This window comes from Psittacula echo (assembly GCF_963264785.1).
Source record: "Psittacula echo genome assembly, chromosome: 8".
NCBI classification, from domain to species: Eukaryota; Metazoa; Chordata; class Aves; order Psittaciformes; family Psittacidae; genus Psittacula; species Psittacula echo.
Window position 1 is genome coordinate 8688091 of NC_137744.1, and position 20432 is coordinate 8708522.

Genomic DNA, 20432 nt, shown 5'->3' on the forward strand with positions numbered 1-20432 from the left:
AGAAAGTAAGTTTTACTCTGAGGACCAGCACCGGTATTTCCTGACTCACAATATTGGACCAAACTAACGTCAGTTTATTTGGCTCCAATTTTATAGCTCATTTTTAATTATACACGATACAATAAAATATTTTTCTTTTGGTTTGGATGATCAACTCTTTGAAGCATTAAAACACATTGAAAATATTTAGTTGAACAGATTGCTGGTAAGTTAAAAAAGAAATAAAATGAACAACTTAAAACAGCCACTGGTGTAACTAGAAGGTTAATAATCTCTAAGGTATTGCTCTGGTTTATAGATACTGCTTTTGGAGCAATAAATTTTAACCTTTGAACATGTGCTTCTGCAAATAAAATCCAGCCTTATTTTGTGTACTTAACAACTTCTGATTGGAAGCACATAGCAACCTATAGCCAGCAAGCTCTTAGCAAACTGGAGCAGAAATGAGGCACATCTTCAAAGTGGTTACTTATCTTTCTCAATAACTCTTCTACATGTAAACAAGATAAACCAGGTCGTTTTGCCAGATCCCCCTCTCTTTGAATGATGTTTAAATAATATTAAAGAGAAAGAAGTTGGATTCCTTAAAGTTCTTTCTTGAAGGACCTTTTTCTTTTAAAAATTCTAGTACAAATTTAAACTGTATCATGAAAATGTGATTAAAATAGGTAGCTGTGAACTTGATCCTGCGCAACCCTGTGGCCATGATTCTGTGCGTTTAGCTAGAACTAGGTCCTGAATTACTGTGTATCAGTACAAAAGACAAGTTTCCTTCTGTATTCTTACCTTCTGAAAATCTAAATGTGGGCATTGTTACTGATTTTTCTGTAGTTTGCAAGCAGAATGCTGTGTAAGTGGCCAATGTGAGGATGCATTAAGTTAAATGTATGTGTGTATAGACTGCAGATAAAATATCTCTAGCATTTTGCTCTGTAGACAGAGCGGCTATTCTGGGTATTTCCAGTGGATTACTCTTTTGGACATACGCAATGGATCTGTCTTTTGGGAGACCAGTGTTTTGCTTTGGTTACCATGCTCATCAGCACGGGTGGTAAATCACCCGTTGTTCCCCCTTGCTCTCTGTCATGTTCTGCTTTTCATAACATGTGAAAATGAGTAGGAGCCTTTCTGTTGCTGAACTTTGGAGTTTCTCATTTGAGCTACCTGTGCCGACCTTCAGACTGCTCTTGCCAGCAAGTAGAGCAGCATTGTGAAAGTGGGGATTTTACAATGTAGGGATGTGTCCATTCAAAGTTGAAGTGGGGTACTTCTCACAGCCATAAGATGCTAAGTAAAATGAAGATGTAGTGAAAACTGCCAGCTCCCTGAACCATCCTGGTCTTGCCATTCTCCTCTACTTCTTGCAAGCTTTTTTACCATGACCCTGCTTTTAAATTTGATACTAAAATTCACTAACAGACTACTGGGGAAAATCTGCATGTTCACTTGCTACGTAGCTGATACCACACTGGAAAATGATTATGAAAAAGTCATTTATTTTAATGTTCTTTATATACAAAGTAATTTGACATTACCAACATTCTGATGCTCTAATAGTACTATTTGTTATAATTAAGGAAATAAAAAAGAATGTAGTGCCTAAAGGACTTAACGCTCCTAAGTCTTATTTGCAACAGTGGCAGAGATTCAGGAGGACACCCTGATGAAAATCTGAACTGTTTTTGACAATGAGGGTATCAACTCCCAAATCATTTTTGTGCTCTGAAAATTCTCCCTTTGCAGACAAGTTATGCACATGCAGTTGGTAGTCACGTTGGGAAGTAAGTACCCAGATTATGCTTAAGTACCGATTACCTAGGGAATTCTGGTTTGTGTGGAAGGGATCAGCCCTTTGGAATTGAGACCCACTTAGAAACTGCTGAGAACTTATATTTGAAGTATTTTTTTGCTTGGTCTTCCATTAATATGGCTTCGCAGACATTTTTAGTGCCACAATAGCTCTGAAAACTGGACTGAATGTAAAACCAGTTGAACGTAGTTATTGTATCTTTATCTATGGGCTGTGCTGCCCCATGAAACGCAGTTACTTTTTACAATACCTTCACTTTTTAACAGGATTCCGCCCCCTTTTGTCCTTTCCTGTAGGATACAAAATGAGTCTGATACAATCTTTCTTCCACCAAAACCAAACTTGGGGCCAAAAGTCAGAATTCCAGAATGCTTTTGAAACATTTGTGGTAAGATTGAGGAGTGCATGTGTATACCAGTGTATGGAGCATTGGAAATCATACCTGTCAAACCCAGAAAATTCCAAAAAGCTCATCCCTGACCTTTGCCCTTAACATGTAGTGAGTGCAACCACCACAACCCCGGCTTTCCATCAAGTGGGTCAGAACGTATATGCCAGGTTTTCGTTTTATCAAGATCCACGTGTAAAGTCCATGGAAGCGAGTACATGGAACCTATGTGGAGATCAAAGGGGAAGGAATACACTCTCTGCCTGGGGTGAGGGACAGACAGAGCATCCCCTTACACACCCCTTACAGCTGCCCTCAGCAAGGCTGGATTGCCTGGGGCCCGTTCTGTGCTTTTTTGTCTGCAGTGTCCTGTAGCAAGTGGCTGTAGCTGGTTCTGGCTCTCCTCCCTCCCTGTGCCCTGGGGCCCAGGCTGGGCATGGCATTCCCTCGCAGAGGTACCCTGCAGCAGAGAGCTCCTGGCACACAGCAGTTCCATTGTCCTTGGGAACTTGAGCTAGCCTGCAGACCTGGCAAGGAGCTCTTGGCTTACTGTCCTGGAAGCTTATGTGCACAAATCCATGTCATGCTGGGGACTCCTGCAAAACAGCTACAGCTGTCCTCTCTCATACTGTAGTGCTCCATATACTGGTAGTTTATAGTGTTCATTCTATAGTAGCTCTTCCAGCAGCCTTACTGAGAGGCCACTACCTGCTGCAGGTTTCCGTTGTGCTGCAAACCATTCATGGAAAGTGGAGGAGGAGGAGGAGGTGGGAATAATGAACTGGGCATTTCTGAATGAGTCTGTTGGTCAGGACCTGGCATTGGGCTCACTGAGCCAGAGTCACTCTGCATAGAGCCAAGGCTGCTGCCATCAAAATGAGTCATTTTCTTCTTCATTAATTTTCTTTCTTTGGCTCTGCGATTCTGGAACCAGATTTTCACCTGCAAAGGAGAAAAGGAAATTCTTTTCAGTTGCTAATAGAATGCGGTGTGGCCATTTAGATATATAGGGGTCATAAAATCATTTTTAAGAGCACCAGTGAGAAAGGCAGTGGCAAACTGGGATACCAGGGCTGCTTACTTGTTTTCATATGCACAGTCTGTCCTATCTGGTAATAAAATATTTATTAATATCTTTATAAAAAGTTTTCAGTGTTAATTTTATTTTTAAGATAGTATTTGTTTATGGAATAAGCTTTGGATTTGTGTTTTTACTTTTTTTTTGTTACACAATATAACAGAACAATTTCATGTGTCACAGTGATGGCCAAAAGAATATGAGAGTATCTTTATATCAAAAGCTACATGCGCAAGTCAGAACCTGTTTCTGGCCTATAAACTGAGGCACAAGAGCTTTGCTGTTTGGATGCTGTACATTAATTGCTTAGCTCCAATATGTAAGCCAATGGAAATACGCTTCTGAGCAGAATTTCATCAGTGCACTGTTCTTGGTACATAATGTTACTTCAAAATACTGTCCAAGTGGTGCCTTAATAGCCAAGTGCCTTTATTGTGTTTCTAGATGGAGCCAGAATGTGCTTGTGCTTCCCACACTGTGTAGTGCTTTATGCTGCAGTCATTGCTCTATTGCAGTTGTCTTTGGGAGAGATGAAGCAACTGTTGAAGAGTGTGTGGGGTTTGATTAGGACAGGACAAATGAGAATGTGAGATGAGGTTGATGAGTAATGGTCAGTTGAAAATACAGCAGAATTTGTTGAGATGTGAGAGGGTGAATGTTCTGTGGCAACTGAAATGGCTTTGGATGTGAATAGCAGTCCACGCCAGCTATTTATCCTTGAAAGTGGGTCTATATTGTGTCTAGTCAGTGTAGTAAGTCAAGCTACTTCATTAGCTATGTTGTGTTTTCTTGTTGGTGTTTGGTTGGCGAAGGAAACACTTCTGTCACCATTTTCTATAATACAAAGAGAAATCTCAGTGGTTTGCTGAGAAATACTGATTTGTAGCCTTTGCTAGAAGCTAGAAAGGGGAACAGATTGATGCTCAGAGGGGAGGTAAAACAGTAAGAGGTGTTAACATCTGTGGCTACGAAATTGTGCTTTAAAGAAAACCACTGGTGAAGTCCCACAGAACATCTTAAGGAGTTTCTGGGACAGTCTCGGTGCACTTATCCTCAAGGTATTATTATTCCCATTTTAGAGCTGAGGAATTTGGATACGCACAAAGCTTGTGGAAATTTGAACTAGGTCTCTTTAAGTCCCAGGCTATCATCTGAGACATTCAGGAGTTAATTTTGTGCTCTTAGTTTCTGGAATCTCATTTCAGTACTAAATTTTGTTCTATTAAAGCAGTCTCAAATACTGTCAGCTCTCCTGCATTCTGTTTGTGCTGAGGTAACCTGGTTTCACCCATGCATTTGCCGTGTGTGCTTTAGTGTTCTCATCTGCCTTTGAATCTAGCTTTTAGTTCTGGTTTACTATTAAACCAGGGGTGAAGATCCGCAGCAGTGATCCAGAGAGAGCTGTAGTAGGCACTTCGGAGTTGTATGGCAGTTATCAAAGAATACAGCTCTGTAATGCTAGACTAAAAGCTAACATGGTCAGATGTATCTGCCCAACTTGTTCTTTTCCTGTTGCCCTCCTTCCATTCAGTGTTCAGTTATGTGAGTAACTCTTCCCCTCAAGTCCAACTTTCTTCTTTCTAGTCCTCATCTCCTTTATTTCTGTGTCCCTGTTATATTAGCAATGCTTGGGTTTGCCTTTTCTTTTACTTCATTAGATACTACATCTTTCCTTCCTTGTTCAGTTGTCCTTTTGTCTTGAGATACCCATTCCAGTGTCTTGGATGCGAGTTTGTTCCTGGCATAAGCTGGAAAAAAGCTTATCCAGAAAATCATTTCAGCTTTTAGGGTGAGTGCAGTGGAACTTGGGACAGGACAGTGTGAGTTCAGCCTTATTCATACAGTGGAGTTGTTCAGTTTGTATGAAATGGTAGTAGCGGGACTATAGATCAGGTATTAATCTTATATTTTCAATAGTGATTTCAGAGACTGGGATTAATTTCATTCATGACAAACTGATGATGATGAAGAGCAAATATTGCAGACACTGTTGCCATGTTTCCCAATATATGTACTTGAATGCAATAAATTTAATTTTCAATAATGAAATAGTCCTATTCAACAGTAGATTGAGAAATACTTGCAAAATGTGTATTTGCTTCTGTGTTTCTGTGAGCTCTTTCAGTGTGTGCTGTGTCAGATGAGTTCAAATTGGATGAACAGTACTACAACTGTGGGTGGATTTTGTACTATCCTTCTCAGTAAAGCCCATAGCTCAATGCGGCATCAGGCATCATTTTCAGTGAATGATAGTGAATAATAACTGACTGGGAAACCAGTGCTGTGATGCTTTGCAGATAGCAAAGGCACCAAATGAGCACATTGCGTCCTGAAATCTGTTCAGGGGGATCCTTCAGTAAAGCTTTTAATGATCTGTTTTGCTGCTTGTTTCAATGTGTTGCATCAGGGAACTCCCCATTAAAATGGGGCTGAATGTATGCTCAAAACATGGCACTGAGTGGTTTCAGAACAAATTATATGTATCCCTTGATGAGAAATGATTGTGTTTTGGTTTACATTGTGGGAATAGAAATGGAATTTGGAAGGGATGGGAGGAAATAAGGGCAGGAGAAAGGAGTAGCAAGTATGTAGGAAATCTTTAACAAAAAGTAAAAGGCAGCCAATGAAATGAATACCTTCAAGTGTCCTGAACATACCTGAGCTCACTGCCATTCTCTGCTAAGACTGACTTTGTCAGGATCAGTTACAGAATTCCCATTGGCTTCAGCAGGACCAGGATTTCTGCTTTAGAAATTCCAGTGAAACCTTCTCCCTGCTGCAGCTACCCCAGAAAACCAGAGTGAAATTGGGGCAGGATTCTGCTGATACTTTAAAACTCCTGTTTCTCGGAACAGGACTGATGCTCTGTGTTGTTGCACAGCTCCCTGGTGAGAGCTAGAAGGTTACTGAGTGTAACCAAGGCTGCCAGGCACATTTTGGTGTTCTTAACCAGCAGGTTGGTTATCTCCTCCTCAGCAATCATAAATGCAAAGGAAATCCTGAATGGGTGATCCATACTCTACCTGTCTCTCGGAAAGTCTTAGGTTTGCAGCAAGTTCAGACTTCCTCCTGATTGTAATGTATCTGTTGTAATGAAATTCCTTCTCTAATTCTAATCTCTGATGATCTGTGTAAACCACTCGGTACTTCTCTCTTGTTCTTGTTTTACCTGTTTTGAAAGAAGAACACATTGCTTCAAGCTAGAATGTTTTTAACTTTAGTAACGCAAAATATCTGGCTTTACATTGAAAAATACGTTTGTGGGTATTTTAGGCCTGATTCTCTAAGCACTTACCCAGGGTAACTCTATTCAGTTGCAATTTACAACACAGGAGGTTCATACCATCAGAGTTAGGGTTTGCCCCTTAGTAAATAGATGATAAACTGCTTCTCATATATTCTTTATCAGTCTTCTTATCGTCTGGGAAGAGGGAAGGTGTTCTGGCTAAGAACAAGGAGCCAGGAAACCTGGGTTCTGTTCCCAGCTCTGGTGCAAGCTTCATGCCTGGTGTTGAGCTGCTCAGGTTTCTCTGTCCCTACAGCTGATACACCACTACCTGCTTGAAAGGGAAACTGTGAAGGACATTTTACTGTATAGGAAATACTGAGAGCTTCCAGAACTCCTCCCTTCTTGTTGCCAGAAAAATTAATATGATACTGTGATTGTTACTGCAATTTGGAGGTTGTGTTTTTCCTTCAAGCCTGGCATGGTCTATCCACAACTTGATAATAGCAAAAGGGATAGTAACATAGATTTCCAGATGACAGTTAATAGAAAAGAGAAAAAGAAAGCAATAAATGCCTTACAAAGGACATTGAACAATGATAGAGCTACAGCATCTGTTCTTTTGCAAGCATTCTGTTGCATCCTTTCAGCTGTGTGTACAGCTGAGTGACTTGGGACATGGCTCAGCAGTACCCAGGCCATTAAAGGTAATGGCAAATGACATGAGCCAGTGAACACAGATGCAAGGAGCTGAAATTTTATGGGTTCCATACAAGATAATTTCTGAGAACAGAATGTATTGGGAGCCCTGAAAGAGGATTGAGATGGGAAAGGCAACGGGTGCTTCCTCTCACCCCCCTTTCCTGGGTTGTTAATGTTCCTATTAGGCAATCAGTACACCAGAGCTCACCTCACCACCTGCTTAAAGCCAAGGCCCCAGAGCCCAGCCTAAGGGCTTCCTACATTGCTGAAAGATTGTATCATTGCTGTGTTAAGTAAGACCAGTGTTACCATCTCAGGTAACCACGGTTTTGCCACTTTTTGTGCTTCTGTCTGTCTGTATTTGCATGGACATCTCTGCAGATGTATGTGATCAGACTATAAACTGGGACAGGGAATGCATTTTCATTTGGTATATTTTGCAGCATGTCCCACTGTGGTACTGGAGGTTGTGAATGTTTGTGTCCTTAGTGGTTGCTACAGTAGAACAGCCCTCTTAGATTCAGGGTCTCTCCAACGATGCATAAAAATTGGAGCATATTGTGGCTTGCTGCCTAAGCATTCTGCTGCAGCTTAACTTAATACAGCAGCTCATGTTTGCTTACAAGTTTGAGGAACTAGTTTTTTTGAGATATAATAATTGTGCTCCTCATAAGAGTGGTTAATTTTGAATAGAGAGAACTGGAATGGATTTTCAGGACTGAGTTAGTAAAATTTCAGTCTCTGAGTAGATGCCCACAGCACAGTGCCCCAAAGCAACCACGTTCCCCTCCAGGAGAGAAAAGCTGGAGATTTCATGTATCAGTGCTGGCAGAAGCCTGATTTCTCCCCAGCCCCTCCTCCAAACTCCCCTTGCTTTTGAAGTTTGACATCAGAAAAGACCAGAATTCAATGTACAGAACTATAACAGAATCTTAAAGTACTTTATCCTTTGATTCATGGTTTGGTTTTACAGGCTAACGTTTTTCCCCCCATCTGTGGAGGAAGATGTGGTGTCTCTTTGTTCAATAGCTGAACATATTTAAAGCTAACGTTGCCTTCCACTTGCTGGTAGTGGCTTGAGCCACATCACTTTTTTAATCTTACAGCATTTGACAGGCAGTACTTTGCTACTTAGAAGAATTCTTAGCTCTCCAAAGTGTTACTTGCATTAGAAGCTTCTTCAGGCTCTGATCCTTTTGAACTGTTTGTGCAGATCCTAAATACAGACTTGTTTAGCACTGGAAGTCCTGGTCAGCATGATGCTGTAAGCAAATACTGCTATACCTCTGGTTGCGGATAACAACTGGTTCATCCTATTGGACTTCCTGTAGGAATTTTCCCAGGGTTGTAGAACAAGGTCTACATCAGAATTCGATCCTTCAGCTTCTCTGCTCCATGGTATTCATCCCTGGGAAAGCACTGTGCGTTAATAGGGCCTTTACAATGCTCTGGGCTTGAGGGAATCCAGTGGGGAAAATAGGGGTGTGCATGTTTGTGTGTGTTCCTTGCACTGGGGTTTTCCTGCTCAGACCATGCAAGCAAAACCACTGTGCCTTTCCCGAGAAGGTTCTGCTGCTTGGCTGAGGTAGGTAATGTGTAGGACATTCTCATTTCAGTGGCATTTCTGTCATTGCAAAACTGCAGTGAAAGCAGAATGAGCCCCATTATGTTTACACTGATAATCGAGTGAAAAGTGCTGTTAATTTTACAACATTATGGGAAGAATTTGAGAGTCTGTGAAGAAGAGAAGTTACTCAGTTCAGTCCACATAAATACCGGGACATTTGTTTTCATTAATTCGAAGTGTAAATTGTTTGTTTAACATATGGTCCACCCGTGGTGCTTTAATGCCTCACTTGGTATTTTTGATCTCTAGCTGGTGGTTTAGTTGTGCTTTTTTTCCCCCCTCTTTAAATGAGAGTTTGGGATCATTTTATGGATTAAAATGTTTCCTTAGTCTCCTTTGTGGTGTTAAACTGGAGTACACAAAAGAGCAACAAGGTGATCTTATCTTGAACTCTATTCTCATTCAGAAGCCATAGACAAATATAGAATGTTCTTCTATTGCCAAAACAAGACAGTAAATTTCAGGCTAAGCCTTCCTGTTTCTGGTTTGAAATGCTTTAACCCCTGTTATCTGAACAGCAGAGGGTTGGGCTTTTTGGTTTTTAAACTGAAGAAGGAATTAAATATATGTAGAAAATGGAGCTTTGTCTCATCAAATCCTTTGTTTGTGTGTGAGTAACTTTCAGTTTATTTTTAGTAAAAATTATAGTATCTGATTTCTTTTTGAAAGAAGACTGGGAGCTGTCACATCTACTTTCTTTAAAGTAAGTTAAGAGAACAATTCAGAAAGTAGAAAGGCAAAAGGAGAACATTTCCTTCCTGAAAGTCAGTGAGGATCTGAGAAAATTCTCTGCTTTGTCACATAAATCTTGTCTCTAATAGTTTGTTTTCTTTTGTGTAGGGAGACAACAGCCAGTGGGAGCTGAGACCTGACAGGGTCTTCCAGAGGATGCTTTTATTCTGGCAGAGACCTGTTTTAAACTGTTAGGCCTTCACCCAAACACTCACTGATGGCAGTGAGAGTCTTCCTAATGCCTTTGTTGGATGCTGGGTTGGAATTAGGCCGCATATGGCATTTCCTTTCAAAGGCAAAGTACACTTTTATTTGCCAAAGTTAACAAACAGCAGCAACAAAAGCTATCTCTAAACAGTTTAGGCCTTTAGCCTCTAAATTCCATCTGTAGGATGGAGTAGATGCACTCTGCTGCCTTCTGAGCCAAATCTTCTACTGGTCTTGTTTACAGTGATGCATTTTATTTCGAGAAGTATTACCTGAACAAAATTTAAGGTAGGACTAATGGGTTCATCAGAGGCAGCTGAAGGATGTTCTTCACTTCTCAGATTTCTTTAGGAGGTAATGGCAGAATTTAATGATGCAATGATAAAAGTTAATATTTTAATCTAATTCTTTAGTCAAATCCTACTCGCTTGGGTGAGTGAAACTACCAATGTATCACTTCCTATAATCTGGATTAGTCTTTTGTTAGTGATGTTCTTATTTTAATCAGCAATATAGTGTCAGTTTTATTGGAAATGTGTTCTATCAGGAGCAGATACTATGGAATTGCAAGTGGCTGGAGAGGTTAGTAGTAGTTGGGTGGAAGAAAAATGAAACAAAAGAGCTTTGAAGCAGCACCTTTGCCTTTGTGTTGGGGGAGTGGATTTCCTGGGCTTGATGAGCTGCTTAAGAACAGTGAGTTCTGTCAGAGCTCTTATTTTACAAACAGTGACTATTGAAGACTATTGACTGTTGCCTCTGGAGGAACAAGAGATGAGACATTTCAGACTTAGGAAACTTGTCGTGAGCTATAGTTTAACAATCCTGTTCTATCACACGCACTCTGGCAATTTTTGTGACTGGCCAAGTTTTGAGCTGGGGGAAGGGAATGGCTTTCCCATTGGTCATAAAATTCACAGAGCATTTCTTCTGAAGACAATAAAGCTGGGAGAAGGCCTCTTTATTTGCTGTGAAAATCATCACCCTTTCCGGCAATATAACTCCTGAAGAAAAGAAGGAGAAGGAAGAGACAAGACTGCATATCAAAGCAAAGCGAAGTGTTAAAAGGGTCTGTTGCCTCAATATGACAGATAGGCCTCAAAAACTCAGACAATGTAGCCAGGAAAGGGAGAAAAAACCAACTCCACCATCGGACCTCACAACTAGTTTACAAAGCAGAATAAATTAGCATCAGAACTGGCCCTGGCCTCTTTCTAATGCCTCCATTCTTAGCTTTTCAGGAATATTCTTCATCTACCTCATAAAATCCAGAAGCTCTACCTACTTTAGACAGAAGATGTCCTGGTGTAGAATAATATCAGATGATGTTGGATTATTTACAAAGGATTGTAATCTGGATTCTGTGGTTTAATGTTTCAGAGGAAGTTAATGTCTGTACTTGAGGACTGGAAGCTCGCTTAAGTCAGCTCAAGACATGAATCAGCTGCCTGGCCTGAAGACATGCTTAGTTCACATCTGCATCTTGATGTTTGTGAAGAGATTAGTGTTAAGTTTTTGAGCTTATAAGGATACAGACTGTCAGAGATCAGGCCCCAGAATTTTGATTTGGGCATCTCTCTAGATGTTTAAGCACTTTGGAAGTGTAGGAAGAGAAAAGGGCAAATTCTCCCTAGTGTAATTTCATTAGCTTATGTGAAGTTGTGAAGCAACAGTAATTTTAAATAAGTCTTGAAGATGGACATTGTGCTGCTGGTGATGTTCTGTAAAGTTACATCAGATAAAACCTCAACCAAACCACACCAGGCTGCCCTTGTGTGAACTTGGTCCAACCTGTGTAACATGAGTGACAGTATTCCTGCCAAGAGTCCTGGTGCCATGAGTAGGACTGATGTTATTACAAAGTTAGGTGCATAAAGGTGTGTGAAACATGGTGAAATTCTGTTTGTATTTTCTACGTTTGTTCCTGTTACACATGGCCAGAGAACCCATGCTTAAAAGAACAGGATAGGATAGAATATAGAATAGAATAGGATCATAGAATTGAGACCTTCCCACAGACTTGAAGAATTTTCCCTTCTCTTCTGTTGACTTCTATTCAAAATACTAATGCTTACAATTTTGAATGTGTTCTACTACTCTGTACTAAAGCTCATTGGCCACATTCTGCCTTTCACTTTGCTAGTGTAAATTTTTGTATTAATCTTCATCATGCAGAAATAACTGACTCTAAAGCAGAGTCATTTTTATCACCTTTAAACAAGGATTGGGCAGACCTCCCTGTATGGATTTTGTTTGGCAGAAGATGCAGGTGGATTTCCAAGTGGCAAGATGGGGGAAATCCCATTGCCAAGGACTGTATAGACTAAAAAGCAAGTGAATAACTGTGAATGTTTTTCGAAGTGTTGTATATTCTTCAGGCATTCAGCATTTTGCAGGAGCGGCCTCTTAAGAGACTTGTTTCTCCTCCTTAGGTTTGAGGGAATATAACTTCTTCCTTCAAAGACTAGATGCTATATGTTTGCAGCACATTTGTTGCTGATGCTGTAGCACTTACCATCATCAGAAAAACTGTCTTGTGCTTTCAGAGCTATTTTTGTGGAATGACAAAGATAGGAGAGCTGTCACCTATGGGAAAAGCCTCTGCTCATAATCACTTCACCTCTGTTTCAAAACTTGTTCCCTCCCTGTTTTATGGTCATGGAAGTGCAGTTCTTAAGATGTACTTTCAGCTTTGTGAGCAGCTTCTCATTGCTGCTGGAACTGCCTGGTACTTAACTGCTCCAGCTTATTGTTTTGGGCACCGGTTTACCACAGATGTATGTTGTTTTCTCTCAAAGGCAAAAAGTAAAGTTTGCTTCTGTGTGAGTGATTGCAGACCTCCATAAATGCATTGAAATCAACAGGAAGAGATTTGTAACTTGTTCTAAGGTGATTTTATTCTACTCTCCATCAAAGAATTTCACTGTAATTATGCCTTGTGTGTGTGGAATTGCCACCTCAAATGTGCAGTTGCTGTGGCTTTGTTCTGTTCTGTTACAATGACTAGTTGTCTTGGCTTTGCTTGCTCTGTCAAACTGGGGCTTTAGGAGAGGGAACAGGAGCAGTGTAAGGGTTAGAGAAGGGTCTTTTCCCATCTGTGTTCTTGGTTGAAAACAGTAAGTAGTCAGTGTTTCCTCCTTCATGGGTTTGGAGTCAAAACACATTTGCTTTCTCCTGTATCCTGAACACCCTCAAGAATGCAGTGACTAAGCACTGGATCCTACCTTCACTGTGTTTAGGACCAAGTTCCAGTCTCTCCAGTTCCAAAGTTACAGGGAGAAACACTCAGACATTCTTCAACCAGAGGGAGTGATGGATGAAAGCCTCAGTAGATCTTTTCTGTGGGAAATGTATTCCTGTAACACTAAACCAGGATGATAGTCTGACATTAAATACTGAGATCTTCCAGTTTCAAGTAGCATAACCTCAAAACCTTCACTGAATACCAATTGAAGACATGGTTTTACATTAAATATTCTATTTAAAGTTACAGAGTAAGACTTGAAACCATTTCTTCTTTTGTTCCAGATTAGGTGTAGGTAACAGAGTATTGAAAGACCTGGAGGGCCTGAGGCAGTGGCAGCAATTTCAATCAAGTGTTTTGTTTATCATCTGTCAGGTCGTGAGGCCACAAAGCACGGATAGGAGAAGATAAATCATGAAATCTCTGAAGATGGAAACATCGCTGGTTCTGGGTCTTATTTCTGTAGCTGCTACAAGTCAGACTACTCAATGTAAGTAAACCTTTGGAAAGAATCCCTACGGATCTTAAAGGAGTGAGAGTACAGGAACATCTCTAGCACACTTCCAAGATACCTTGTAGAGATCACTTGCCTTAATAATTATTGTTTCCATAATGAGATAATATCATTATTGATAGTATTTTGCAACAAGTAATGAACAAATAATAAAATCAATGCGTCTAATTTCTGTTCTGATCACTTCAGGTAAGTCTGAGCCTCAGTTCTTCCATCTTTAAGAATAGTAGCTCAAATCTATTTACAGGGAATAACAGAAGCTAATAATAATAGGTGTGATTCCTTCACTCTTGCCTATACGAGACCTTTACTGATATTCCTAAAGGTTTGCAAGGAGACAAAAGGGTAGTGCTCAGTGTGTGCATACAGCCTTAGGGAGCAGAAAGCAATGATTCCATCTAAGAAAATGCTGAGGAGTTTGGTCATGATCCAGTAAAAGGAACGGACTCCAATGAAGCAGATCTACTGGCACTGAGCATTACTGCCCTAGCAAATCAAAAGAAGAGGGGAAGAAGCAGCAGAAGAATTCCTTATCTGGGATTTTCCCTAAAGCATGACCCGGTAGCCATTAAATGAATGATAGGCTCCCACTAACTTCAGAGGGCCTTATGCTGGCCTTTGGGCATTTGGGAGTGTATGCTACTATGACATGCTGATTTCTTCAGCTTTTCCTGAAATTAAGATGCTCAATGTCTTGTTGGCCCATTCCAGAATAGAGTCCCAACACTTCCTGTGAGTGCTCTGCCCTGTGCAGGCTTGAAATTTGGACGGTTAGGAAGCCCTAAGCATGTTTCTTGAGCAGACAGCAGGCAGTTAGAATGTGGTATTGTCTATTTTCGATATATATATATAAAATATATAAATATACATATTTATATATATAAATCTATCTCACAGTGTGTCCACCCTGCTAGAAAAGGGACAGCACAGGTCAAATAAGTCCTTTCTCTGAAAGACTGCAGTTTAAATCCACAGGAGCAAAAGGCAGGTGGGGAAAGAAGAGATGAGAGGTTGTGGGGTTTTGAGCAAGTGTTCTGCCATCTGTAAATCACAGTTTATGAACAATTCCATTGCTCTTGTAAGGGCTGCTCAAAAGTAAGCTGTTTTTATAAGACCAACCTCTTTTGTCTTTGCTCAGAGAGTTTTCCGTGAAGAACAAATCTGGTTTTAAAATACCTACTGCTTCAGCCACCCCAAAATTCTATTCACTCAGAGTAACAACCTATTCTAATTGTCCTACTCACTTCTATGGATGCTCTGAACTGAAGTTGTGTGCAGCAGGATTGAGGATAACTCAGTCTGTCAGTAGAACTGAAATGCATTGTTTTAATACAGACAATTTTTCTATACAGTTGCTTTCACTTTTCTAAAGTCTGTTCTAAGCAATTGCTTTTCCGTCAGAGATTGATTCAGTGCTTGCTTTGAAAACTATTATTTACAGGCATGTGTGGAACAGAGCTGGGGTGAGAGAAAGGGCTGAAAGGAAAGGAACACTGAGAGAAAACTGAGATGGAACACTGGAATACTGTGAGCATCTCTTTAGGGGAGGCATTGAGCAGCCTTAATTTCTACTGATCTCAGTGTGTGGCAAAACTGCTCAGCACCTTGGAGGATCAAATACTGTTACATAGTGGATTGGGCCTCTGTTCTTTTCAGGCAGTTTTCCCTCTTTTCTTTCTCCCCTGTCTTGTTTCTTTCTTTTTTTTCCTATTCATACAAGTTAAAGTTTTTGTTTTAGGGATACTCTGTGTTTCTCTTTTTTCTATTGTTCCTCATGACAGTCAAAGGTAACCTTTTCCTCTTGCTTCATGACTTACTGCTTAAATGCAATTGAAGAATTACACATTGGAGACTGAGCTGTGGCTGTATTAACTGATTGTGTTACCAGGGATCTCTATTCTTGCATGTCCTGAGAGTTCTTCACTACTACTGAGTGAAGCAAAGTTTTCCTTACCACCCCTGGGTTTAGAGCATTGACTCATTGTTTAACGTTGCAGATCTCATTTCAGTGTTCTGAGGTTTAGAGAAGTTGTTTCGAATATGAGCCTTACTTCCAGCCCCCTACTATATATATTTTACTTGAACTTTTCATATATATTTCTAAAACTTGAGGAAAATAAGCAAAGTATAGGTGGTGTAAAATACAATACTTTCATCATGATTTCTTTCTGCAGACATGCTGCTACATTCCGAGCGATAGGATCCCTGTTTAAAGCAGTTATTTGATATCAGAATTATTTTTAACATCTCTGAAGTGAAAATACTTCTCTGTCAAAAGGACTTTGCGTTTGCCTCAACATTAAAGGTCAAGCAAGAAATATAAGAAGCAGTCAGCAGATCAAACCCAGCATCCAATAGCTGAACCAACATTTAACTGCTAGCAAAAGAATCCTTCAGAACAATTAGGATCTATCTTAGTTACACTGGACACTTCCCTCCAAACAGGGAACCTGGCAAAACACCCAAACAATGCAAAAGCAGCAAAATCTCTTCTCAGCGTAAAACTTCAGTGCCCTCCTACCTGTGGAAGTGGATTGCACTGTTTTCCTCATCCATTCATAAGAGCTGTGCCTTTGGCTGTTGGGAGAGATTTGCTGTGTATTAATTGTATCTACAGGAGGTAACCCCCCAGATCCAGCGGGATGGAGGGAGCTGTAATCAGCAGAAGTGTAGGAGACCTGTCCAGGAGACGAGCTGTTGATCTGAGCAGCAGCAACCGTGCTGGAAGGTCCTGGGCCGTAAGCGTTCCAGTCCTCCCTCTGCGGGCCATAGTGGGATCCCCAGGTTCCCGCAGACTGGCCGTGGGTGTCCAGAGCTGGCACATGATGATATCCCATGTAATCTGGATAGGATGGAGTAGACACAAAGTTTTGCACTGGCAGGTTGTTGCTGCTGCACCTTGCAGATCCTGGATACATGCTGGTTTCTTTATCCAAAAGATAACTCACATACATGATGCTCACAGCCTGGCTTTGTCTTGCTGGGACATCCTGCTCCTCACAGTGTGTGTTTGATCTCTCTTCCCTCCTCTTTCTTTCTCTCTTTTCTAGCCCTGACTGGCTCTATAAATGACTCATGCTAGCCCTGATGTCCCTTTACTACACATGATTAACAATGGTTTTACCAGGTGCTGGTGGTAACAGTTTACTAAGGTCCTGCCTGATGTCACAGATAACTGCCTGCCCCAAAATTACATTTGCATTCAAATGAAGGGCTGACCATGCAGGCAACCCCACCTTGCTGCTAGGTCTGGTGCTTCCTTTCTCACAGATCCTTTATGTATCACCATCCTGGTTCTATACTTTTGAATGTAGTTTGAAATCTCATGGTCTTCAAGCAGAGTTGTGTGTGTAGTTAACCAGTAACTATTCAGACAGAAGAAGTAGTATTTTTTTCCTGAGGAACACATGTCAGAATGTAACTTCAGGCCTTAGGTTATAGTGAGTTAAAGCCTGGTATCTGCTGGGCTGGTAGTTCTTTTTTTACAAGGTGCTGTATTATTTTAAACCGGAAAACTAAGGACCAGTTCAGTCTTTAACTGCAGCTCTCACACAGTTTCTCACATGAGCATGAGCACTCTTCTTCAGCTCCTAGTCCGTTTGGGAGAGCACTCGGAAACCGCAGTAATCCTGCTGATTTTAACATTACAAAGGATATACAAGAAGTCTCATAGTAATTTTGAGCATTTGTTCATAGGAATAGTCTTGTTGATGTTAGCAAGCCTATTCATGAGCTGGCTGCTTGCTACAGTGATTGAAGTGTCTCTGCTCGACCTTCCAATGTTAACAGAAAGAGAATCTGTTACTGGGAGAATGCAGAATTTGTCACTTTCTCTGTGTCTTGTGTCTTGTTTGTGATATTGAAATGAGTGGTAGTTTTCCCTAAAGGTTGTTCTGTTCTCATTGCTGTGCCTGTTCACAATAAGTAGCACCTTTTCCTAGAAATACGGGAACGTGTCCTAGCTTTTTAGCTCAAAACAAGCAATTTCCTCCCTTTCGGGGGCAACCCCATTTTTGTAAGGAACAAATTGCTGTGAGATTATTTGTAAGCAGGAGCCAGAAGAGAAAGTGTTGACCTGTTTTTTTTTCAAGGGGTAGATCCCTCAACATTGTCTCTTAATGAGATTTTCCTGTTTTCATTCCTGTTCCTTTAATGACGTGATACTTAATTGCACCTTTATTAATGAACCAACTTGTTACAAGGGTTTTTTGTCTTAAAGAGGTGAAAGTATAATGAGGTTTTTCTTTGTTCAGAGGCATATTTTGTCTTTCAGAGTCTTTTGCACTTTAGCACCATTTAAACTTACAAGTTCCTCCTGGTTCTCAGGAGGAAAAAATCACTTCCCACACCTGACAACACCTTTTGTGAGAGAATGCTTTGGTTGTGCTCACAAGGTGGGTTGTGACTGTGGTTGTGGAAACCCCTTTTCTGCCTGTTCATTTCAAGGCTAAGTGGGGCAGCATGGGCTGCCTCCTTTGAGTGTTTTAAGTTTTTCCTACTGGGTAAAATTTGTGCTCTTTTACTTCTTTTTGTGAGCTTTTGGGGATGATGTTTTGCAAGCAGCATTGTTGAAAGGTATTTTAGAAAGCACTAGGTGGGGGAAGTTGGCAGAAACTGTTCCTTCTTGCATATGTGAGCTTATTCAGTTGCAGTTTACACATCTGTGACAGCTGGCAATTCACAGTGACTAGCATAGCTACTGGAACAGACCCTTCCAATCTGGGGGAGTCATTAATCAGCACATCATGTATCTGAACAGCTTAATTCAGCTTCATTCTTCTAGATCAGAAAATGAATCATATTGGTCTAATTCTAAATTAGCTGTCTCTATGCAGCCTGTGTCTGTAGCTAACCAAAGAAATGGGATTTAAATGCCGCAATCCATAGATACTTTCTTTGCTTTTAAACTGGAGTGTTTCACTGGCTTTCTCAGTCATTTAGAGCAATGTGGTTGCTTGCTGGATCTCAACTTCAGACTGTTGAAATAGTTAGATTCTTTACATTTTTTTGTTGTAACTTGATTTCTGTTTCCTTTTTTTCTCTTCAAAACTGTTGGGAACTTGTCCTTTTAAGCATTTCTATACCTCCCCTGAATGCAGGTGTACCAATAAATCAGCCAGAAGAAGCAGCAGTGTTCGCTACTTTACAGTGACAGTAGTTGTAGCCCTCCAGCTGCCTGGAAAATAGTCTAATTACCTGCATTGAACTAAACTTTTCCTGCTGCGTAATCCACCCCAGCACAAACACTGCAGACAGGCTGGGTCTGGTGGCGTAGCCTGGATCCTGATCCACATTTCTCCAGCGTTCAGGAATGTTGGGTAGACCAGGCCATAGCCATGTGTTCATTCTCTATGTTACTGCAGCATTGTTACATAGGAAACACTGATCAGTTTGTCACAGTGGTATAATTTGGTTCCTGAAGCTACTGAAAGTAGTAAACTAGTTAATTCAGGAGTATTAGAAAAAAATAGTAATTATGACCTTTTGATGCTTTCACTCAATATGTGTACGTATTGGCATGGAAGAAGACAATTTTCCTTGTTTCATACTGCTGAAAGAAAGACCTTTACAATATATGTTTGTTAAACTGACAATACTTGACTCCTTTAGCCACATGCTGTGACCTCAAAGCAGAAAACTGCTTTCATGGGATTCTCAAATACCATGAGTTGATTTCAGCAAGTAATTTGCTTTCAGTTAGTCCAAGGGGTTTTAATTTATATCATTCTTGAACCACAGTCTTTGGACTTAGACGTTTTCTAACTGCTGGGGTATGTGAACAATCACATGCTGATAGAATTCATTTAAACTAAATCTTTTCATAGGTTCTCTAACACAAAGTGTAAAGGGATTTGGATTTGAGTTGCTTTTTGTACTTTATAGCAGGAATATGTATTAGTAAGAGGTGTCATCTTGGAAAGATCAGTCTATAAGTATACCCAACCGTTTATAAATGTGCCATTCTTCAGTCAAAGCTTCTGAGAAAACAGTTCAGAAGCTTCTTTAGTCATTTGTTACATCTGTAAAGTGTTTGTATGCAGTGCTATAGGTGTGCAGTATTTGGTGCCGCTACTTTTGGCGCATAGATCTTAAAGTTAGTGCACTAATACGGCACATTCACAGGTGGAAACCTCAGTTCCTTCATGCAGGCTTTCAGCAGGTAGCTGATGGCACATTGGATGCCCAAGACTTCTATCTACCTTGATACCACATACAGCAAAGTTCAGAATTTGGAACTAAAACTGAGAGGAGTTTTGGTTCAGGATTTTAGCCCATTTTAAAGGAAATTGTCGATATCTTTTGAATTCTAAACTCCTCCAACTTGGTGAAATTTAAAAACTCATTTTACTTCTTGTATTATTTTACCAATGATCCTGCACTGAGAACTCTGAATTGCCTTTTGTGGTTCTGAACATTTTGGTTTAGTGCATTATGCTTTTACATGCAGGAGTGATGGTGGCTGAGCAGGAGAGTTTCCACCTGAGCAGAAGCCTGGAGTAACAAAGCAGGAGCCTGTCTCTCTTTCCTGATTATGTTTTCTTGTAACTATGTTTTGAAGGATATAGTAATGTCAGGCTTTCCTACCCTTCTCATCTTTGCTTGCTGTAATGTAGGAATGAAAAGGATAGGTGATGATCTGAATAGCTGAATTGAGTGACAACAGCCATTGGATGATGTATTAGCAGCTTCACTGGCTGGAGCGATGTGCTTCAGGCCTGGCACGTTAGAAATGACATTGCTTTGTCTTTGATTTTTATGAGCAAATATTACAGAGCAGATAATGGGTCTGATTTAACAAAGGCTGAACAAAAAGCAATAAATAGCATCCAAATTCAAACATTCTTCTCAAGCATATATTTTCATATGTCTTCCATCATTCTTTTGTGAGTAGCAGCATTAAGGCTAC

General features: G+C 40.5%; 1 protein-coding gene across 1 annotated transcript; it reads right to left on the bottom strand.

Annotated features, from left to right (window-relative positions):
- Nucleotides 1–2888: 2888 nt before the first annotated feature.
- LOC308224455 (homeobox protein CDX-4-like) lies at nt 2889–16479 on the bottom strand (the record flags this gene model as incomplete). The annotated part of the gene is made up of 3 exons (XM_080624392.1): nt 2889–3140; nt 6300–6445; nt 16047–16479. 3 exons carry the CDS (start codon nt 16477–16479, stop codon nt 2889–2891), a joined length of 831 nt encoding a protein of 276 aa, XP_080480518.1.
- Between the last annotated feature and the right edge of the window lie 3953 nt (nt 16480–20432).